This window comes from Poromitra crassiceps, assembly GCF_964638095.1.
Source record: "Poromitra crassiceps genome assembly, chromosome: 11".
Classification (NCBI taxonomy): Eukaryota; Metazoa; Chordata; class Actinopteri; order Beryciformes; family Melamphaidae; genus Poromitra; species Poromitra crassiceps.
Window position 1 is genome coordinate 43,206,926 of NC_139643.1, and position 20,000 is coordinate 43,226,925.

At 43.4% G+C, this 20,000-nt stretch overlaps 1 protein-coding gene across 1 annotated transcript in view; it reads left to right on the plus strand.

The window, feature by feature from the left end:
- triqk (triple QxxK/R motif containing) overlaps positions 1–16,891 on the plus strand; it is a 34,097-nt gene extending 17,206 nt beyond the window's left edge. The window contains exon 4 of the mRNA XM_083646564.1: positions 16,755–16,891. Within this exon, the coding sequence (XP_083502690.1) occupies positions 16,755–16,862 (108 nt within the window). The 3' untranslated portion in view covers positions 16,863–16,891. The remainder of the gene's footprint in view (positions 1–16,754) is intronic.
- Positions 16,892–20,000: the final 3,109 nt, after the last annotated feature.

Here is a 20,000-nt window from a genome sequence, read left to right on the forward strand (position 1 = left end):
TGTCCGCCATCCATCTTTGGTTCATTTGTCCAACTACCAGCCGGTATGAGTGTATCTCTCACTATAGGTAAACTGTTACACCCCAAAATTAACTCTCAGCCCGCCCACCTCCTTAGACACTTCTTGTCTAGGTCTTTTGCGGTTGTAAACGGTGTCACCTGAAACGATGTGACAGGAAGTAGCTGCCTCTCGTTGCCATGTCGGCAGATGTCCACATCCTGTTCCTTGAAGATCCACAGAAAAGTAGCGACACGACACACGAGTGCCACTGAGGAAAGGTGTGGAATGGGATCATCTGGGGTCAGAGTCTCCATAGCAGAATCGCCTACCTTGAATATGGAGGAGGAGGAGGAGGAGGAGATCTCATTCACACCCATTCAACACAAATGCAATTTCTCTGAGGAATTAAATTCAACAAGTTCCATATTCATGAGATGGTGCTGCAGCAGAGAGAGGGAGAGAAGAGGAAGGGGATATGAATAAGCAAGAGATAAAAAGATAGAAGGGGGGTGGGGGGCGATGGTGAGGGAGGGAGGAGGTGTTGCTAGGGTAGTAAAGTGCTTCTCTCCCTCTTTCTGCTTTGCTCTCTGTCTCTCTCTCCCTCTCTCGGTCTCTCTCTCTGTCTCTCTCTCCCTCTCTCGGTCTCTCTCTCTGTCTCTCTCTCTCTCCCTCTCTCGGTCTCTCTCTCTCCCTCTCTCGGTCTCTCTCTCTCCCTCTCTCGGTCTCTCTCTCTCCCTCTCTCTGTCTCTCTGTCTTTCTCTCTGTCTCTGTCTCTCTCTGTCTCTCTCTCCCTCTCCCTCTCTCTGTCTCTCTCTCTCTCCCTCTCCCTCTCTCTGTCTCTCCCTCTCTCTGTCTCTCTCTCTCTCCCTCTCTCTCTCTCTCTCTCTCTGTCTCTCTCTCGGGGGTGAGGAGCATCCTTGCATTGTCACACTGCAGAGATTAGAAGCTGTTGTGCAGACAAGATGGATGACTCTGCGTTTATCACTCTGCCAAGTGTGCCTCTGCTATTTATGCTTTTCCTCATGTGGGTGGTGGGCTTACTAATAAACTGTTTGACTTTTTAACCATTTTTGACCATACAGAGCGGGGCGCTCCTAGTTTCCTTTCCCCCCGCCAGTGAAATGACTTGTGAATCCACTGTATAGCTTTCATTAGATTGAAATACTAGCGATCTGAAACTGTATAAGAAGAAAAAAAAATCAGTTGTAAGGAAATATAATTCCGCCGTGTCTAGTGCTGTTTGTTTTTTTTGCAAGTATTTTCCATCATGTCAAAGCTGGTTGTATTTACAGTACCACAAAAGCCCATAACCTTGGTGATCAAGCTTCAACTGGCAGACATGATGAACAAATCATACAGTATGTTCATATTTATGTTAATAGGACTTGTTTTTCACCCCCACTCGTTCTAAATGATCGTCCAATTCCGTAGGACAGCGTTCACACTATAGCGAGGATTAAACCCTTGGAGGAACGGTCAGGCTTTAAAATATGCATCTCTTAGACACGCAAGGCCTCATTAAGCACGTCTTTAATCCAATTAGATTAGTCCATATCGTGAAATATTGATATTTCTCATGAATAATTCAGCTTTTTTTTCACGCCCAAGACGAGAGGAATTTTCAGAGGTCGGATTAAAAATACCTCTGGGACGAGGATATTAAACTGACTTGGACCTCTCGGCCCCCGGGTTCGATTGAAATTCCGTTCAAACGTAATGGATATTTTGGTCACGCTCGCTTCCCCACGGACTCCTTTTTAACGTTGTCAAAAGTTGTGATTTTTTTACCCAGTTCTGTGATGGCGGGCAGAAAGCCCCGTTGCGATCTCGGAAGCTTTTGGGTTTATAATGTTTTATTACGGGCATGTTGTTGTTGGATTTAATGTATAGAGAGACTTCTCCCCTCTTCTCGTGCTCACCATGTGTTTGTTTGTGGTCGGGGAGATGCTGGTCTCCGATGCAGCTGGCATCTCGGAGGGGCCAAGCTAGCAGACAGGCGGGCACGGAGAAGCTGGCAGCCGCCAGGCCAGGCTGTCCCGGGGCAGGCCTGGTGGCACGGGCAAGCTGGGTGAGCTGGCACAGGCAAGGATGGAGAGATTGAGGGAGAGAGAGAGAGAGAGAGACCACTGCTGTTCCCAGAACAGTGATCAGTTGTCGGGCTGCACAAAATGTTGACCTGGGAAGTGGCGGAAACCAGCCACCTGCTGTATGTGTGCACATGCTTATGCACACGGATTCGCTGTGTGTTTATGGAAGCAACGTGTGTGTGTGTGTGTGTGTGTGTCTGTGTGTGTGTGTGTGTGTGTGTGTGTGTGTGTGACTGTGTGTTAGGGATGTAAGTAACGATAACCGTTTTAATGATAACTGTGATAAAATTCCTTACGATAACCGTACCGTTTCAAATTATCATTATCATTAAAAGCGTGGTACCGTGATTACCGTGTTACCATGATTACAGTGCTTTGAAAAACATGGTAAATACTGTCATCATCATCAACTAAAAAGTTGGCAACCGTCTCCCAGATGCAAAACGTGCAGCCTTGGAGAAATGACTTCAGTGAGTGTATCAATCCTTTTTGGCTCTGAGCTTTCAGGATAAAAGTTGGTGAAATGATCTCTGTGAGTGTATTAGTACTTTTTTAACATTTTCAGCACATTTTAACAAACCGTGATAACACTGATAATAACCGTGATAATTTTGGTCACTATAATCGTGATATGAAATTTTCATATCGTTCCAACTCTAGTGTGTGCGTGCGTGCGCGTGTGTGTGCGTCTACATGCAATAGTGTGCCTACACAGTACTTCCTCTCCAGCTCCCCTGGGCGCTGGATGACATGGGGGTCAGACAGTCCAGCGGAGAGGGAGAGTCTGGCTGGTGAGTCTGCTGAAGTCTCCTCCTGCGTCGCCCAGAGAAGAAGCTCCATCAAAGTAGCAACAGCAGCACACTAGCTTGCAGCAGCAAAGCAGCCTGCTTGCCTTGTCTAATTGGCACACTAGCCTTCTGTTCGCTTCTCCACTGTTTTCCCTGGGTCTCATTTAGCCGCTGAGCCTGGAAATGTGGGAAAAAAAAACTCTTATGGAATTGGCAGAGGATGGAGGCTACAGATAATGACTTTGGGTATCCTCCCAGCTGTCATTTGTGAATGTATGTTGGGGAGGCGAGGAAGACTAAATAAGACAGAGATTTGGTTTTGTTGCCAAGTATCGCTACAGTTTAAGGAAAGTATTACTAAATTGTATTGAGTCTTTTCATGATGCCACCTCCATCTCTTTGACCCGTTTCGAGTTATAGCACACGAGGAGTGTCGGTTAGACTTCTGCTCAGCTTTAAGTAGCAAGCTGTCTAGCAAGTTTTGCCCCAGTAGAACGTTTTAGATTTGAGTCATGAAGCACTGATGTCATGATCTCTTGGAGAAGGTAGCCTAATTATAAGGCACAGTCATTATTTCAATAGCAGCATCATGGGTAGCAAACCGTGTGAGAGAGAAGCAGAGATGCTGCGCTGCAAACCTGGATCCAGACCGATCTGCTGTCTGTGCTGGCCGTTAGCTTTATATGAGGCTCATTCACACCTCTGAGTTGCTTATGCATGTTGACAGATAGCATATGCTAACGCCTAGCTTTTATGGCCTTTTCATTCACAATTAATTTATAGTGGGCTGCTTCAAAGGACACACGAGCTGCCCATGTGGGACAATACAGCTGTGTTTTAAACACAAGACAAGGTTATCCAAAATGGCTCCACAGACGACGTGTGACTTTCTTGGGGAGGAACAGAAATTGAGTCGCACCCTGACAACCATGCCACTTTTTGATTATTGTATAGGCCTACAGTTGTACGCAATAAAGATAATAAATAAGAAATAAAATGAATGGTTTTTCTAAAAAGGAAACCAATGTAGTTGTTCATTTTAAGAGACATGTCTTATTTCCCCTACTTGTATAATTACTGTTGCTCTTTTTTAACGCAAAAGTAGTTCTTATCCGATTACTCGATGGGATTAATGGGTCATTTAATTTGTTTGCCTGTTTTAAGATGAGGCAATCCTAATTACAGCTGCAACAACTCATCGATTATTCGATCGACAGATAATGAATCGCCAACTATTGTTTATAATTGATAATCGTTTAAGACTTTTTTTTGGAGGGGGGGGGGTGCATTTTGACACCTTTAGACAGGACGGTAGGCAGACAGGACAGGTGGGGAGAGAGAGAGGGGGATGACATGCGGCAAAAGGACCTCGGGTCGGTTGACCGAGCCTCTGTCGTACGCGTGCTACCAGGTGAGCCACCAGCCGCACGTTTAAGACTAATATCCGTAAGAAGAAGAAAAAGACAAAAATTCAAATCTAAATGTGAATATTTTCTGGCTTCTTTAGTCTTCTAAACTGATTATCTTTGGGTTGGGGACTGTTAGTCAGGACAAAAGAAGACATTTGATGATGTCATCTTGGGCTTTGCGGTAGCTACCAGATCCCAGCACAGAGTCTGGCTGCTACTGTATGTCATTATTTGTTGTTCCCTTTTATTCAATTTTTTTGACTCTGTGCTGTTTCCGTGCAGCCGTTTCAGAGTCAGACGCTGAAGTAAAGCTTCAGAAGAGACCGTTCAAATGAAACCTGTTTATTGAAGGGAGTCACACAGAATCTAGGGCCTTCACATTTGGAATTGAATTGAAAATTATTCTAAAATATATCTTTTTAATGCAAGCTTGGGTAAGATGGCATACTCTACTGACTGACTCACACACACACACACACACGCACGCACACACGCACGCACGCACGCGCGCACACACACACACACACACACACACACACACACACACACACACAAATATACATAAATAAACCCAGGAGGAGAATAAAAGGTGCGCCAGGTGAGGGGACGTCTGCTGAGCTGTGGCTCGTCGCCAGGGTGACAGGGCCCCGGCTCCCAGCATGCCGAGCGTGCTGCAGCTGAGAGAGACACATGATGAAGATGATGATGTGCTGCTTGGCTTCCATCCAGGGGTCTCCATCACAATGTGGGGAGAGAGACGGGCTGTGTGTGTGTGTGCGTGTGTGTGTGCGTGTGTGTGTGTGTGTGTGTGTGTGCGTGTGTGTGTGTGTGACAAAAACAAGTGTGGACTCAACACAGTGGGCTGCTCTCCTCCAGCACAATGATCTCAATGAGGTGCAGGTGGTTCTACAGCACAAGTGTTTTCAGCAGAACCCGTCTGCAGCTTGTGTTCATAGACCATCGGACTCACTAGAACCAGCTGTTTCTCTCCGACTCTGAGCCCTAAGCTGAAACCCAAGTAGGGCCGGGCAATATATCAATATTAAATCGATATCGTGGTGAGAGACAAGATATCGTCTTAGATTTTGCAGATCGTAATATCGTGATGGCATAAGTGTTGTCTTTTCCTGGTTTTAAAGGTTGCAGTAAAGTCATGTCATTTTCTGAACCTACCAGACTGTTCTAGCTGTTCTATTTGCATTACTTAACTTAGCCATATCCACATTACTGATGATTATTTATCAAAGATCTCAACCCTGTGTTTGCATTTTATTTTGATCAGTCTTGTTTTAATAAAAGTGCTTTGTGGCTTCGACTTACAACTAAACGTTTAGCCCACTTCGTAGAAAATACCGAGATGTATATATTGTGTTTCGCCATTCAGTATAAAAATAGCGAGATATGCTTTTTGGTGGATATCGCCCAGGCCTAAACTCAAGCAAGGAAAGATTCTGAAATGCATTTCACCAATCTCCTTTTTTCAACGCAATGCAACAAAATGCTCGGCCACGTCGACGACGGCACGGCACAAATAGGAAACAACACATTTTCTTCACGACATTGTTGACAGAATTCGACGTCTTTTTTTTGTCATCTTTTTCAAAGCTGCGAGAGAGAGAACCACAAGGGAAGAAGAAAACAATCAAGGCCCTGTGATTTGATAACAATTCTGTGCTTTTTTTCTCCGAGGCCCGGGCAAAAATAGAAAAGTAAATCAAGCGGCGGGAGCCTGGCGGTTAATATATGAAACTAAAGTGCATGAAATTTAAAAGTTTTCCAATTAAGCAGGGACTTTAAGCTGTTTGGAGGCTGGCGGGAAGTAGATAAATGTGGGCCGAGGCTAATGAAGACCAGTGCTGCTGATGACTAGGCACTACAGCGAGTACACAGATAGCCGCCGCGGACCATGTGACTTCATTTAATAATCACCCCCCCCCCCACACACACACACACACACAGACACACACACACCCTTCATAAGCGAGGAATTAGCATTAGCCTTATCTCTCACTCCTTCTCAATGTTAACTCTTGTTTTTTTTCTCATTCTTTGTCGTTGTCTCTGTTTTTGCTCGCTGCGATTTGGCCAGTGGGTTGAATTTGCACGGCGCTCTCTCTCTCTCTGTGTGTGTTCGGTGTCGATGCCAATTACTGAAATGATGTTTTCTCAACTTGTTTTCTCTCCGTCTTGTCTGCCGTGTCTCGTTGGCACCTTTTTCCCGTTTGTCATTCTCTCGCAGTATCACAACCATACTCACACCACCACCACAGAACTCCACACAGCATATGTTGCTGCAACGTTACAAATGGATTGAGTTGGAAATGATTAAATTGTTCGTTTCCCATGAGACTTAGAGGTTTACTAAGCAACTATGTCATTAAAAAAAAACATATAATTGTACAAAAGTTTCCCCTCAAAATGATCACTTCTGGCCCGGCCATATGATTGTGTGGCGGTGTGTTCATGTGGAGAGACGCTGCGCCCCGTGTGTATTTTCGTGATGGGAGATTGTTTTGGTGTCTTCTGTGTTTATGTGGTCGCGCGAGGTTGTGTTTATGTGGAGAGAGAGAGAGCGCCGGTAAACCCTTCAAACGCAGGGATTAAATGTTATTTTCTGATAGTTTCACAGCGGTTATGTTCTAAAAACACACACACACACACACACACACACACACACACACACACACACCTCCAGACCATCGTGGGATGAGCTCCAAACAGCCCAAAAGCTGATCTGGGAAGAAGCTCTATTTCCTGTTTTTATGTCCGCTCTGCTGAGGGATCAGCTCATAAACATCTTAGCGATGCTATTGGCTGGGCTGTTACGCTGTGAGCGATGTTATTGGCTGGGTGTTATACAGCCCCACGTGGACCTCTACACAATGTATCTGCCCAAATACGTCCCGGGCGGCACAGCCAAACAAAACGTAAACAGCGCCAAAATCAGAAAGGGGGCAGCGTCGGACCACAAACACACTGTCAATGTATTTACTGGATTAAAATTTATGTTTTTGATGGGAAACATTTCCATAAGGATAAAAAATTTATTTCTTTATGAAATAGTTGCATAGTATACCTTTAAAGGTCCCATTCCGTGCAAAAGCTGTTTTTACTTCTACAGTAAATGCATATATGCTGTTGTCATCCCTCCCTGTAATTAGTGCTGCTCAGAACCTCAGAACTGCCAGAGTTGGATTTGTCCCTATCCAGCTCTCTCCTGCGGTCTCCTTCAAGCCACGCCCCCTTACACTCTGTTCCCACAGAGGGATAGGTGTTACGTCACAACGCGCCTTTAGCATACTGCGCGCGATCTCTCTCACACAAGCTACCTGCGCCATTTTGTCTATTGTTTGCCATAGCAAGCTGTTTCAGCGCGAGATTCATCATGACCTGTTGGTCTGTGCTAACCATTTCAGCCCAGAATGTTTCAACAATCTGGGGCAGTACAATCAAGGTTTAGCCACAAAATTAGCACTTCTAGCTGGAGCGACGCCAACTGTACGTGATCCAGCAACTGCAGAGTAGAGCTGCAACTATCGATTCTTTTAGTAATCGAGTATTCTACCGAATAATCCATCGATTAATCGAGTAATCGGATAAGAACCCTTTTTTGTGTTTTCAAAGGCTTATCGTAAATATACACCAAAAAATAAGATAAATCTCTTCAAATAAACAACTACCGGTACATTAGTTTCTTTCTTAGAAAAAACAACATTTTGATTTTTAAATTGCATAGAACTGGCAGTGGCACCATTCATCTTTTCAACATGACGTTTGAGTTCTTCCAGTGTACAGCAACCGTTAAATAATATGAATGAATGGCTTACTAGCTAGTTTACATCCTTCATTTACCTTACAGCTGCATGACACACACACTCTTTCTCTCTCACACACACTCACTCTCTCTTTCTCTCTCACACACCAACAGGCTAGTGTGATCACACACACACACACACACACACACACAAAACGCTGTTAAATTAGCCGCTAACGTTAATGTTAGGTTGAGCTTTGTATTTCTCACAGAAAACGGTCCAAACTTCTCAGAGAGAGCGGTCGGTATTCACTAAAGCCTTCATATCTCAGGCTCTGTAGTACATAGAAACATAAAATAAAAAGCATTTGAGAGCTTAACCCTTTGGCTTTTCGTATTATATTTGCTCTAATGTTCATTAAAAAAAATCTTAAAAATCTTTAACCCCTAAAAATAAAAAGATTCTAATGCATTTTAAGACATGTTAATAAAGATTACGGCAAATGTAACCCTACCAAATAAAAAGCCACGGGTTTAAGCTGTCAAATGATTTTTATTTCATGTTGATATCTACTATACAGGCTGAGGAAATACGTTATGTTGAACCCTTGACAATTACTGCAGCAACGTTAGCGATCTCTGTTTTGCAGTCGTTGTGAAGACAGTGAAAAGCCCCGTTATCTAACAACTACAACTGCAGTGAAACAACTTATCCAGCTAACGCTAGCTAATTAAATAACGTTACCTGATGTTGTAGTCGATGCCTCTCTCAACGTTACAGCTGAGGAGGTGCTGCTAACATTAGCTGCGGTGCCTGCTTCATTCACCCTCAGCCTATCTAGTAATACGTTACAGTCTTCAGCATTTAGCTACTGTAAATATATCTTGTGTTTGACCATGCTTCCTCAAGTTTGAGGTGTTTCCCTGGGCAGCTTTGCAATTCACATCACAAATGTTGCAGTGACGGACTGACCTAACGCGCTCTCACGTGTTGCCTTAAGGTTCCGTCGGAATTTCTATTTTACCCACTCTCTTCTATTACTCAGATGCGTGTCGAGGCGAATCATTTTGGCCTCGATCAATTTAATTATTCGAGTTATTCGAGGTACTCGAGGAATCGTGACAGCTCTACTGCAGAGGTGCATTCGGTAAGTCTAGGCATTTTGAGATGTCCTGTTTAGCGTAGCAACCGTTAAGTTAGCGATAGCTCGTTGCTAACGTTAGTTGTGGACACAACCTAGCGTGCTGGTCCACGGACGCTAATCTGATTGGCCTGGGGCGGGCTCTTCCCCAGCGGCCAATGGGAACTGTTAGTTCTGAATATATTATAGAAACAGACCATTCCTGAGAACTCCGTCAGAACGAACGGGGTTGCTATATTTTCGACAAATTAATCCAGAATCATGTTTTATGGACCAGAGACAAACGTTTTTAAGAGGTTACAGCTGCACGAATTGGGACCTTTAAAGAAAAGGAAGTTTACTATGCATTGCCCTCGAGCACATACATTATGCAATTGTGTAGATATCTATATGAATCTAAATCATACTGTATGTTAGGGATTAAAATTGTTCCTGTGGGATTAGAACCATGTGAATTTGAATGACACAACACCTCTGCTGTTTGCATATTAAACTGATTTCCATGATTGAAAAAAAAATCACATACAGTATTTCCTTTTGAATAATCTCCAATCAGATTGTACTCTGCACCCTTTTAAAGCTCTCCCAGCTCTTCAGTGTTGATGAGAAAGTTGACTGTTAATGAGTTCTCTTGATAAAGAATAACTGGCATTGTTCAATACTCTGAGTGGCCCTAATGAAGCTCCAGCTGATGAAGAAGATTGTAATCGTGTGTGTGCGCCGCGTAATGAACGAGTGCTCCAAATTCCCATTTTCAAATTGAATACCACTCCTCTGGAAAGCCTCTAATTTGTTTGGCAATTAACCAATAGAAAATCTAAAAATGGGGGTGGGAGGGGGGGACGCTATAGTATTTTGTTGAAGAAAGTTGAACTTCTCAGTAGAAATGGCAGCAGAGCTGTGTGGATATTGACTTTCTGCTTGGAGGCAAAACAGCAGAGATCGTTTGACTGTAATGCTGTGTCATTCACTGGTTCTAGCCAGATTTTACCCCACAGGTTGTGCCCACTTAGGCTGCATCACCTGAAAAGCAAAAATGTTTAATTGTGCACGATTCAAATTAGGGCTGCACGATATTGGAAAAAACTGACATTGCGATATTCCCTGCCCCTGCGATATATATTGCGATATGAAAAAATACAGATTTTCACCAGATTACCAGAATAGCTCTATTTTAAAGAAAAGAATACTTCTAGAATGATTGGGATGATTTTGTAGAGGAGTCCATCTGATTTTGGAGGGGAAATTAGGTATTTTAATGTTTCTCAACCACTGGGCTGTCGCCTATACTGTAGGCCTCAGAGCGTCATCTATCAGGGTGCATACACATTTTGACCAATGGATTTCCATGACTTAGGCTACATACATGAAAAAGTGAGTAAGTTATGACATTCTACTTTAAAATGTCACTAGCCTACACTTCACTTAGTGTAATGCAGCCTTTAAAACCAGGGAAAGACAACATGTATGCTGTATCACCATATTACCATATCCAACATCTAAGACCATATAGTCTCATATCACAATATTGATATACAATTGATATATTGCCCACCCCTAATATTGAGTGCCAGAATCTACCTCCCAATGATGCTATTTGCAGAAAAACATTAGATTTCATTGATTATAATCACTGCTTTCAACTTCTTTCGTTCTTCTAACGTTTCAATAAATCAACAATGAAACACCCCTGCCACTTTACACACTTGGTCTGACCCCCCGGAAACCCCCTCCAGAAACGACCAAGTGGTACACTCCGCATCTGCGGAGTTCCGGTTTTTGAGCGCAAGGCTGGCAGTACAGAGAGACGAGGATTCACATGCAGCCGACCGGTGACAAACAATTCATTCGTGAAAAGTAATAAATATACATTTAATTGCCCAGATATGTCTCTTCTCTTTTTATTTTCACTGACATGTTTTGTGTAAATAAGTCGTATGATTAACTCTACCGTAACGTTACTGCTATCATGTGATGCAACATCAGAGACTTGAAGGGGAGAGACAGCCACAGTGATAACACGGACAACTTCTCAGTAATCAGCCTTCGTGTCATTAGAAGTTGCGGTCTTGCTTTTTGGTGTTTCAAGAGTAAATATCTCCACTCCACGGACATGTTGAGTTACAGCAGCCAGCCTGCTGTATGCGAGTGCGCTGCAAACTGGACAAGTCCGCCTCCACAACCACATCGTTTACAGACGGGCTACTGTCAGCAACGCAACATAAGCAAAAGATAATTCAATTTAGGTCTCTGTGCATGTTTGTTGTGTTGAAGCTAAGCACTAAATGAGTGAGTACAGTAGCGGGGCGTCTCTCTCCTTTGAGAGAGCCTGCATTTCACTCAGTAGGCTACCCCTAAAGTGAGAGTTTATCAAGCAACATGACGAGTTAATTTGCTTTTGACATCGCACGTCCTGCGATGTGACTATCGCGCATGCGCACATCGCAATGTCGATGTGTAAACGATATATCGTGCAGCCCTAATTCAAATACAGTTTCCCCCTCTACGTAAGGGATAGTGTGGTAAATTGAGCCAAACGGTAAATCTAACCACCCTTCTATGTTGGAAACTATACACCTAACTATAAACATACAATTGTCCAGTGGAGGGAATGAGGGATTTGGAATTGGGATTGGTTCATCCAGAGCCATGTATATAGAAGAGTCGCAACATCTCCATTCACTCCAATGGACCAGTTTTTTACTGTCAAGAGTTCCAGGAAGTAAAATTTCTGGATTAAGCAGCACTGTCGAGTTGCAGCCAAATGGACAGTTTGTGTTGTACTTTGAAACTTTTTTTTTTAGAATCAAATTGTACATTATTATCAGCTTTATTTTAGCATTCAAAAGTAGCGCGAGACCCCTTCATGGCTGTTCATTGGCTAATGAGTCACGCATTTTGGTCCTCCGCTGACGCCACTCTCTCTCTAAATTGCTCTGGGTTTATCCCCCCGCAGATCTAAATATTAGTCAACAAGCTGTCGCACTTCCACCTCTATATTAATCCTAAAACATCCTTTCCAAGAATAAAGGTACAGGACGGACAACCCCGTCTTTATTTGTCACAAAGCAGCAATGCACATACGCATTATACACACACATGCTTAGAGGCGCCGTGAAATTTGTCCTCTGCATTTTCCACATCCTGGCTCGTCCTCCACGGGACGGGCACGAGGGGGCGGGGCAGCTGCTGTGAAGCGCCCTTTACCAATAAAGGTTATTGGTCAAAAATAAAAATGGAAATGCATCGTTGTCCCACAATGAAATTGGGGAAAGGACTATATTGGTCTGTCCGTCGGTCCGTCTTGCAAAATGTCTCCGGAGGCATGATGAGAATGATGTGTGTCATTGGTTTGTTCAAGCATCTTTTAAATTGTCCTGATTGGCTTAAGGGGGGCGCTACTACATTTGTTTCATTTGTTGAATTTTGCTGAAACGTGGGCTAATGATTGGGCTAATGTATTTTCATCTCTGTATTCTCACGTTTTCAATATTACACTGATCATGTATCTGTCCATGTGTCACTCACAATATCTCAGACAACGCTGATCCGATGTTGACAGAAGTGAGCTAAATGCATCTCACCGCTGCATGCCAGCATTCAAAATGACACTGATTGGCCCAGACGTGACTTCATCATTCGTGGCGACGACATGTTTACTATTGTACTCATGTGGGACTGTCAGAGGTGCTGTGTCAGCATCCACAGGAAAGATACTCCATGTATCCATGCATCTCTATTTTATTTGTATTTTATCATATTTATTCATATTCTATAATTCCTTTTATATAGTTTAGATTAGTTTACGATCCTGCATGTAAACAACTGGATGTCTTTGCAACAGAATAGAGCATTTCTCTCTCCACAGAAACTTACTAACCTAACTTGTTTCCCTTCAGTGGAATCAAAAAGAACCAACCAAGAGAAAATGATCTCAGAACTCAGAGAAGTCAAATCCTTTTCTTGTTTACTCCAGTCCCACTTTCCATTCACATCTATTTCTTAACAAGTCAGCTCCTTTTCTGGCTTTTGTTGGTGGTAGTTTCCATTGACAGTTGTTGTAGTCCATCAATTGTTAGATGATAACTACAGTGATGATGTCATCATTGGGGAGTTGACAGTGATGATGCCACAGTGATGATGCCACAGTGATGATGTCAGAATTTTTGATAATGTCATCTTTGATGATGCCACTGATGATGTCACTCATTGATGGTTCCACTGATGATGTCATAATGTAAAGTGATGTCGTGTTCTGGAGCTATAATAGTGAGTTCTGCCAATCTTCCGTACTCGATCGTAAATTCAGTTTTCGATCAGCTTCTGCAACAGCCTTCCGTCTAGACTTTCAGTCTCTAATTTCACCTGTTGCCGATTCCAGTTGATCAAGCTCCCGGTGTTCCAAGCCATCAAGTGTCTGCGAATGAATCCACCTGACCCCCGCTTAACAGTACCATCAAATCATAACATGGATTCAGCGGACAACGGTACATCAAGTAAGGTCAAGGATGAATTTCCAGAGATCCCAGTCTCTGAGATCCCGCTTCCGCATCAAGATTCAGAGTTATCAGCCACACCCGCCAGCGCCCAGTCAATACCCAACCAGATCCCGGTTCCCGATTCTGGTTCAGTTATCCAGACAGTTCTGGAGGAGCTCTCGGCGCATGTGAAGGTTCTGATTAACCAGCAAATTCAATCCTCCACTAAGATCGAAGAACTGCAGGAGGAACTCAAACTGAAGCACAGAGATGTGAGCGAGGCCAAGGCTCAAATTGTCAAACGCCAGCAAGACCTGGAGACCTCGCTGAAGGACAGCAGCTCACGGGAGAGCAGGTTCCTCAGAGAGGTTGAGGAACATAAGCAGCGTTACAGAGCGGTCAGCCAGGAGAACACGCGCCTCAGAGAGGAGCTGACGCAAAGCAGCGAGGAAGTGAAGCGTCTCAAACAGGACTACCAGGAAGACAGCTGGAAAGATGAGCTGCTGGTATTGTGTACCAACAAACAGGAACGCATGGAGGCTGAGCTCCATCAGATCCGAGGGGTGTGTGAGAATCAGCAGAATGTCCTTAAGCAGCTGATGCTGGACCTACAGAGCAGAGCGCCTGGGATCAGTCCATTACCCTTCCCCTCAGTCAGGATTTCCATGCGTCCGACCGGGCGCCAATTGAGCGAGGCCAAGGCTCAAATTGTCAAGAGCAAACAATGCCAGCAAGACTTGGAGACCTCGCTGAAGGAAAGCAGCTCACAGGGGGGGGGTTCCTGTTAGATGATGTCATAACTACAGTGATGATGTCATCATTGGGGAATCAACAGTGATGCTGCAGTGATGATGTTGACAGTGATGATGTCAATATTTTCTGATAATGTCATCTTTGATGATGCCACTGATGATAATGGTTTAATTTGATTTAATGGCTCCGCTGATGATGTCATATCTCTCCGATGATCAGGGCTGTTAGTGGTGGCTAAACGCACATAAATGCAGTTTAGGTACCTTTTTCAATGCTCTGCAGAGTTTAGGCACCTTTTAAGATAGTTTACTCACATTTTTAAATCGTTTATGCACTTATTATTGCACAAGTTTTAAAAAGTTTGAGTAAACTCCGTTGATGCGGAGACCACGCCAAGCACGTCACACACCAAAAGAAAAGAGATGACACATGGCACTGACCAGGGAGAGAGTCAGTAGCAGGGACATTTTTAAAGCTTCAGTGGAGATCCTGTTATCAGAAGAAAGTAGAAGACCTAAGGCAGGGATACTCAACTTGCTTTGCCCGGGGGCCACTTTGGTGAAATGATAGAAGGCCAGGGGCCAGCTAATAGCTTGTCAGGAACGGGGCTAAATAATGCAACATAGGTTAAATTTGGGGGAGGGAAAACTATTTCAAAGGGGTCCCTTGATCTCTCCGCTCAATTTATCTGAATGTCTCCTCTTTACAGATAAGGTAGTTTTCACAGCCTAGCATTAATAGCTTGTGGATTGATTTCTTGTTGTTGCTCATCACATTTTGTCTCAACATATGTGTTATGCGTAAGGGATAATGTATACTGAGCCGGTGATTACTGTGGAAATAATGACCGACAGGTGAATGATTGAGCCCGACGCGCAGCGGAGGGCTTAATATTCACCTGAAGGTCATTATTTCCAGTAATCACCGGCTCAGTATACATTATCCCGCTTAGAACACGGCCTACAACTAAATCATTCAATAATCTGAAAAAATAATTATTCAAATAGATTTTTTAATAGCGTTTTCAACACAAAGCGGTTTCATTCGTAATTGGCACACAAGACACCACAGCTGCAACTGGTTGGCCTAATTAGTAGCGTCTGCGGACAAAATGCTCTTACCAACTGATTAATCCAGGTGTGGCAGAGCAGCGGTCGGTTGTCGAGAAATAATGACCGGTGAATATTGTTGATTGACCAATCAGAATCGAGTATTCGAGAGAGCCGTGTTCTAAATGCAAATAAATACTTCTGATGAGTAAAGGGGGGGGGGGATGTTGGCAATCTGCTTTTGGGTATTTTGCCTAAAAAAATGATGTGGATGGATTATTAATTTCCCTTATGCCCAAGTTCACATACTCTGTTAATGAAAAAATAAAAAAAATACTACAAAAAACATCAAATTCACCATCTTAGTCTTGTGTTGATCAGAGTTGTGATTAAAGAGTTTGGGTGGGCCGGGCCCCAGAAGATTTTTGGATTTCAAAGTGGGCCGCAGCATTCTTAAGTTTGAGAACCCCTGCACTATGTTTTTCCTTGACTTGACACGTACATTCAAGATTATGTTATGCAATTATATATTCTCTAATATTACTGCAAGATGACACCGATGTCATGTGACTTTGGCACTTTGATACTCCCTCAAGTAAACCTCTTAAATCAGTGGAGAGTGTTTGGTGGTATCGGTGTGCAAGAGGACTCATGAGCTGGCCCACCTACTGTGGAGACCATCATCTGAGCTCATTTGGACTGTTTGCATCTTTCTGCTAAAATCCTTACTCATTTTCACTTTCAAGTTCACTTTAATGACTGAAACGGAAGTGTGACCGTACAAAATGTGTTTACTCTATTTAATCTTACCATGACAATATATGTATATCCTTCCTATGATTGTATTTATCTTTTAAGCCCATGAACAAAACTTAAAATGATAATGTAACTTTCTGCTTTATTTAGCAACACAAGCTAATATATCGCATGCTAGATTCTTCTTCACAAAGACAAACCAGCAAAGGGTCCGTGAATTTAGATGAAAAGAAATACCATATGGACATGGCAGCGGGACACATACAGTACTGTACATCACTAATAATAGAAAGTGCAATGGCACCAGAAAGATCAAATCATATTATTAGAGACAGACGAGTGCACAGACAAAGACTTCATCAAGACCTGGTTAAAAACAATAGAAGAACAAGTTGATTAGCTCACAAAGGCGTTGAGATATTAACTGCGTGAGGAGGAACCAACTGGAATGATCAAAGAACATTCATGATGAAGCAGATATCAAATCTCAAAACTGACATTTATCCCATCCCCCCCACCTTCTTCTCCTTTTTAACAGGATGCCTTCCTGGTCATTGCAGCCATCTTGTTCTTGGTGCTCTGCATCTATGCCTTCTTCTACCTCAACCTGAGCACCGAGCTTAACATGGACGTGGACGTGGACTAACATGAAGGGGACACACACACACACACACACAAACAAAGAGACAACATGACGCGGACACTGTGACAACGACCATTCTTCTTCTACACTTTATAGATGAGGATGTGAGGCGGATGTAGAGTAAACACACACAGACACACACACACACACACACAGACAGACACACACACACACACACACACACACACACACAGACAGACAGACACACACACACACACACGTCTGTGTCTTAATGGCCATCTGCGAAGCTCTAAAATACATAGGAGGCCTGTCAGAGCCTGGGTGTGATAGACACTGTCTTCTTCATGGAACAGGCTGATGACAGCGATGATGCGCTGCCTCTCCAGGAGGGATGTCACAATGCATCAATCAACCACATTCTTAAACCTTTTATACTGTTTTTCTATACTGGATTTCAACATTCCTTTCATTTGCTGAATATTAGTCCTGTGGCAGTGTGATGCTGTCTTGTCATTATCATGTTCATGTGTCTACTACCTGGTTCAGGATCCTAAATGTAATGAATTTGTTTTTGGTGGCTCTCCTCATGACAACAACAGCAACCATGTGTTTGTGATCCTGGGTTTGAGAATGGAGTTATAATTACCATTGCTGGGGAAACGAGTGAACGCCACGTGCGTACAAATGTTTACATGCAGTAAAGAAAACTGACCTGAACAAAAGTCTTCCAACGCCCCCTGCAGTCAGGAGCGTGCCTCTGATAAATCACACCCCTGCGGAGTCACGTCCCGCTGTTTTCGCCGTCGCCGTCGCCGTCGTCACCGCTGATAGAAAAATGTAAATCCCCCTCCGAAGCTCTCGTCACATCGAGACAATCACTTGCCTCGCATTCCAGTGCACACACCCCCCTCTCTCTCACACACACACACCTCGCTCCTCCCGGATATCTGGGAGATCACAAAGTGTGAGATTAGAATCCACAAAGCCCGCGCTGCTGATTGAACATGTGTGCAGAATACAGAACAAGCTAGCCGTGGCACGTCGGCGCCCCGACAGCATTACCATTACAAATGTGAGCCGGGGTTCTTTCACATTTCAATGGAAGGTACAGAGATGAGCGATGGTGATAAGTGAATGGAGGGGAGGCCACATCGTCCCCATAAAGAACACCTTGGTGATTTTCCTCCTCGTCGACTGCAGGTATTGTTGTGCCCTTAAGGACTTGATGTATCTCCTGTATAGAAAGGAACATGAAGCACTGTCACTGAATGCCTCTCTTAGTCCGTTACTTTGCTGTTTGTGCAGTATGTCAGCGAGGTTGACCTTCCACGGGCCGCTTGACTCAGAGCTTCTTTGTTAGCAAAGGAGCGCGCAACCATTAACGCTACTATTTTAGTCCATTTGCTGTTTTCTAATTGTTTGAAGTTGTGTTGCAAATATGCGAATATAACGACTGACTCTCTGTTCCGAGTGGTTTTGTTTTCTTTGACTATGTTTTGCCCAAGTGCAGCAATCAGCAAGAGCAATACAATGTCTATAAGGAAATGGATGCAATGCTTTGGATATATGTTGTTTCTTTTAGTGCAATACATACATGACAGATTATCAAATAATCTGTAGTAAAATGACTTTTTTCCCCCTTTTCTTTTCATGATTTATCTGAGCTTCTAAGATTTATCTAAATGTTGTAAAAACAGGGTGGAATTTAGTTTTTTTTACCATGAAGTCCATGAAGTTACCATGAGTTTATTTTTTTACTAACCCCCCCACCAAAAGACATCTCTGTGCCTGACTGTTCCAAGGCTGACGTAAGATTCTGGAAAGACTTTGATTTTGAGCTTTCGGATTCTGTCCCTTTTTTTTCCTTCTGCCTCTTTTCTCCCATGACCTCCTGACCCCTAGAATAAGATCACTTGTCAAAGAAGCCATTATGATAAGCATACTGTGCACCCTCAGCCAATGGGCTTCATCTGGCCTTGGTGCATCCAAACCCCCCCCCCCCTCCATCACTGAGTCACTCAAACATCTAACAATAGATAGCCTGGGCCTAATAGGCCTCCATACATGACACCTGTTATCTACGGGGGTCACCATTACCAGCCACAAGGGCTCTGACATCAGCACAATGGAAAGCAACCTGCAGCACAACCTATTTGTTCAGGGGCCACGTTTAGAAAGACGAGATGTTCGCCATTTTCTCAGGCAATTAATTGGTTGGTGCTGTTTTTCCCCTCATTGCTTTATCATACACAATTATGGTTCAGTTATTATATACTGTCATATATTGATTTATTCTATATCTTCTTGACTATCCTTGATTAAATTGCTTTAAAAATGAAATTGTGCATCTCCTTGGATTGAAATGTCAATTAACTCTGTAAAATGTCAAACTGCACATGAAAAATATTGATCATTGGTGTCAAGGTCTTGGTACAATCGGTGAATGCTTTGACAGTATATCCTGAAATGCTGAACCCTCATACTGTAGATAGACTCCATGCTAGATATATAATTACGCTAGACTTACAGTATAGTAAGCATGTAGGTGTAATCGAATGAATGTGAGTCCCTGAGTGGTAGCGAGTAGGTTGGTTAAACTCACTCCCCAGTATAAAAGGCCCGTTAATCAGTTCCGCCAAGCTCTTGGCTTTGTTGGCGTAGTGGTTAGCGTGTGCACTTTGGAAGCGGGAGGTCGGCGGATCAAATCCCGCTCCAGCCCTGGACAAGCCCTCAACACGGGTTGCTGCACGTGCCGTCAACACCATGCATGCAGGTGACACAGGCAGCTGAGGGGCGTTCACACCTCACCATGTTTATGACAAACAACAGGTGGTGGTTCACAGGCGACGAGGCGGCAACCATTAAGCATCATTTTCAAATGGCTGGGCAGAGCAAAGACGCTGTGTGCATTTGCAAATGTACAATGCTGTTAAGTAAAATCCTTAAACAGCTATATTTTCTACATTCACAACCAAAGTGAACATCCTAATGATAATACCTTTGCATTCTCATAACTAATGTGTTACTATATCCATCTAGTACATAATGTTCAAACGTAGTTGTTCCATGAAAACAAACAAGCGTGGCATGTGATTAAAGGTATAATATGCAACTTTTTAATTTTCTTTTGCATTTTAAAGTCAATTTTAGCTCTGACAAAGCTCTTGATACACGGAATAT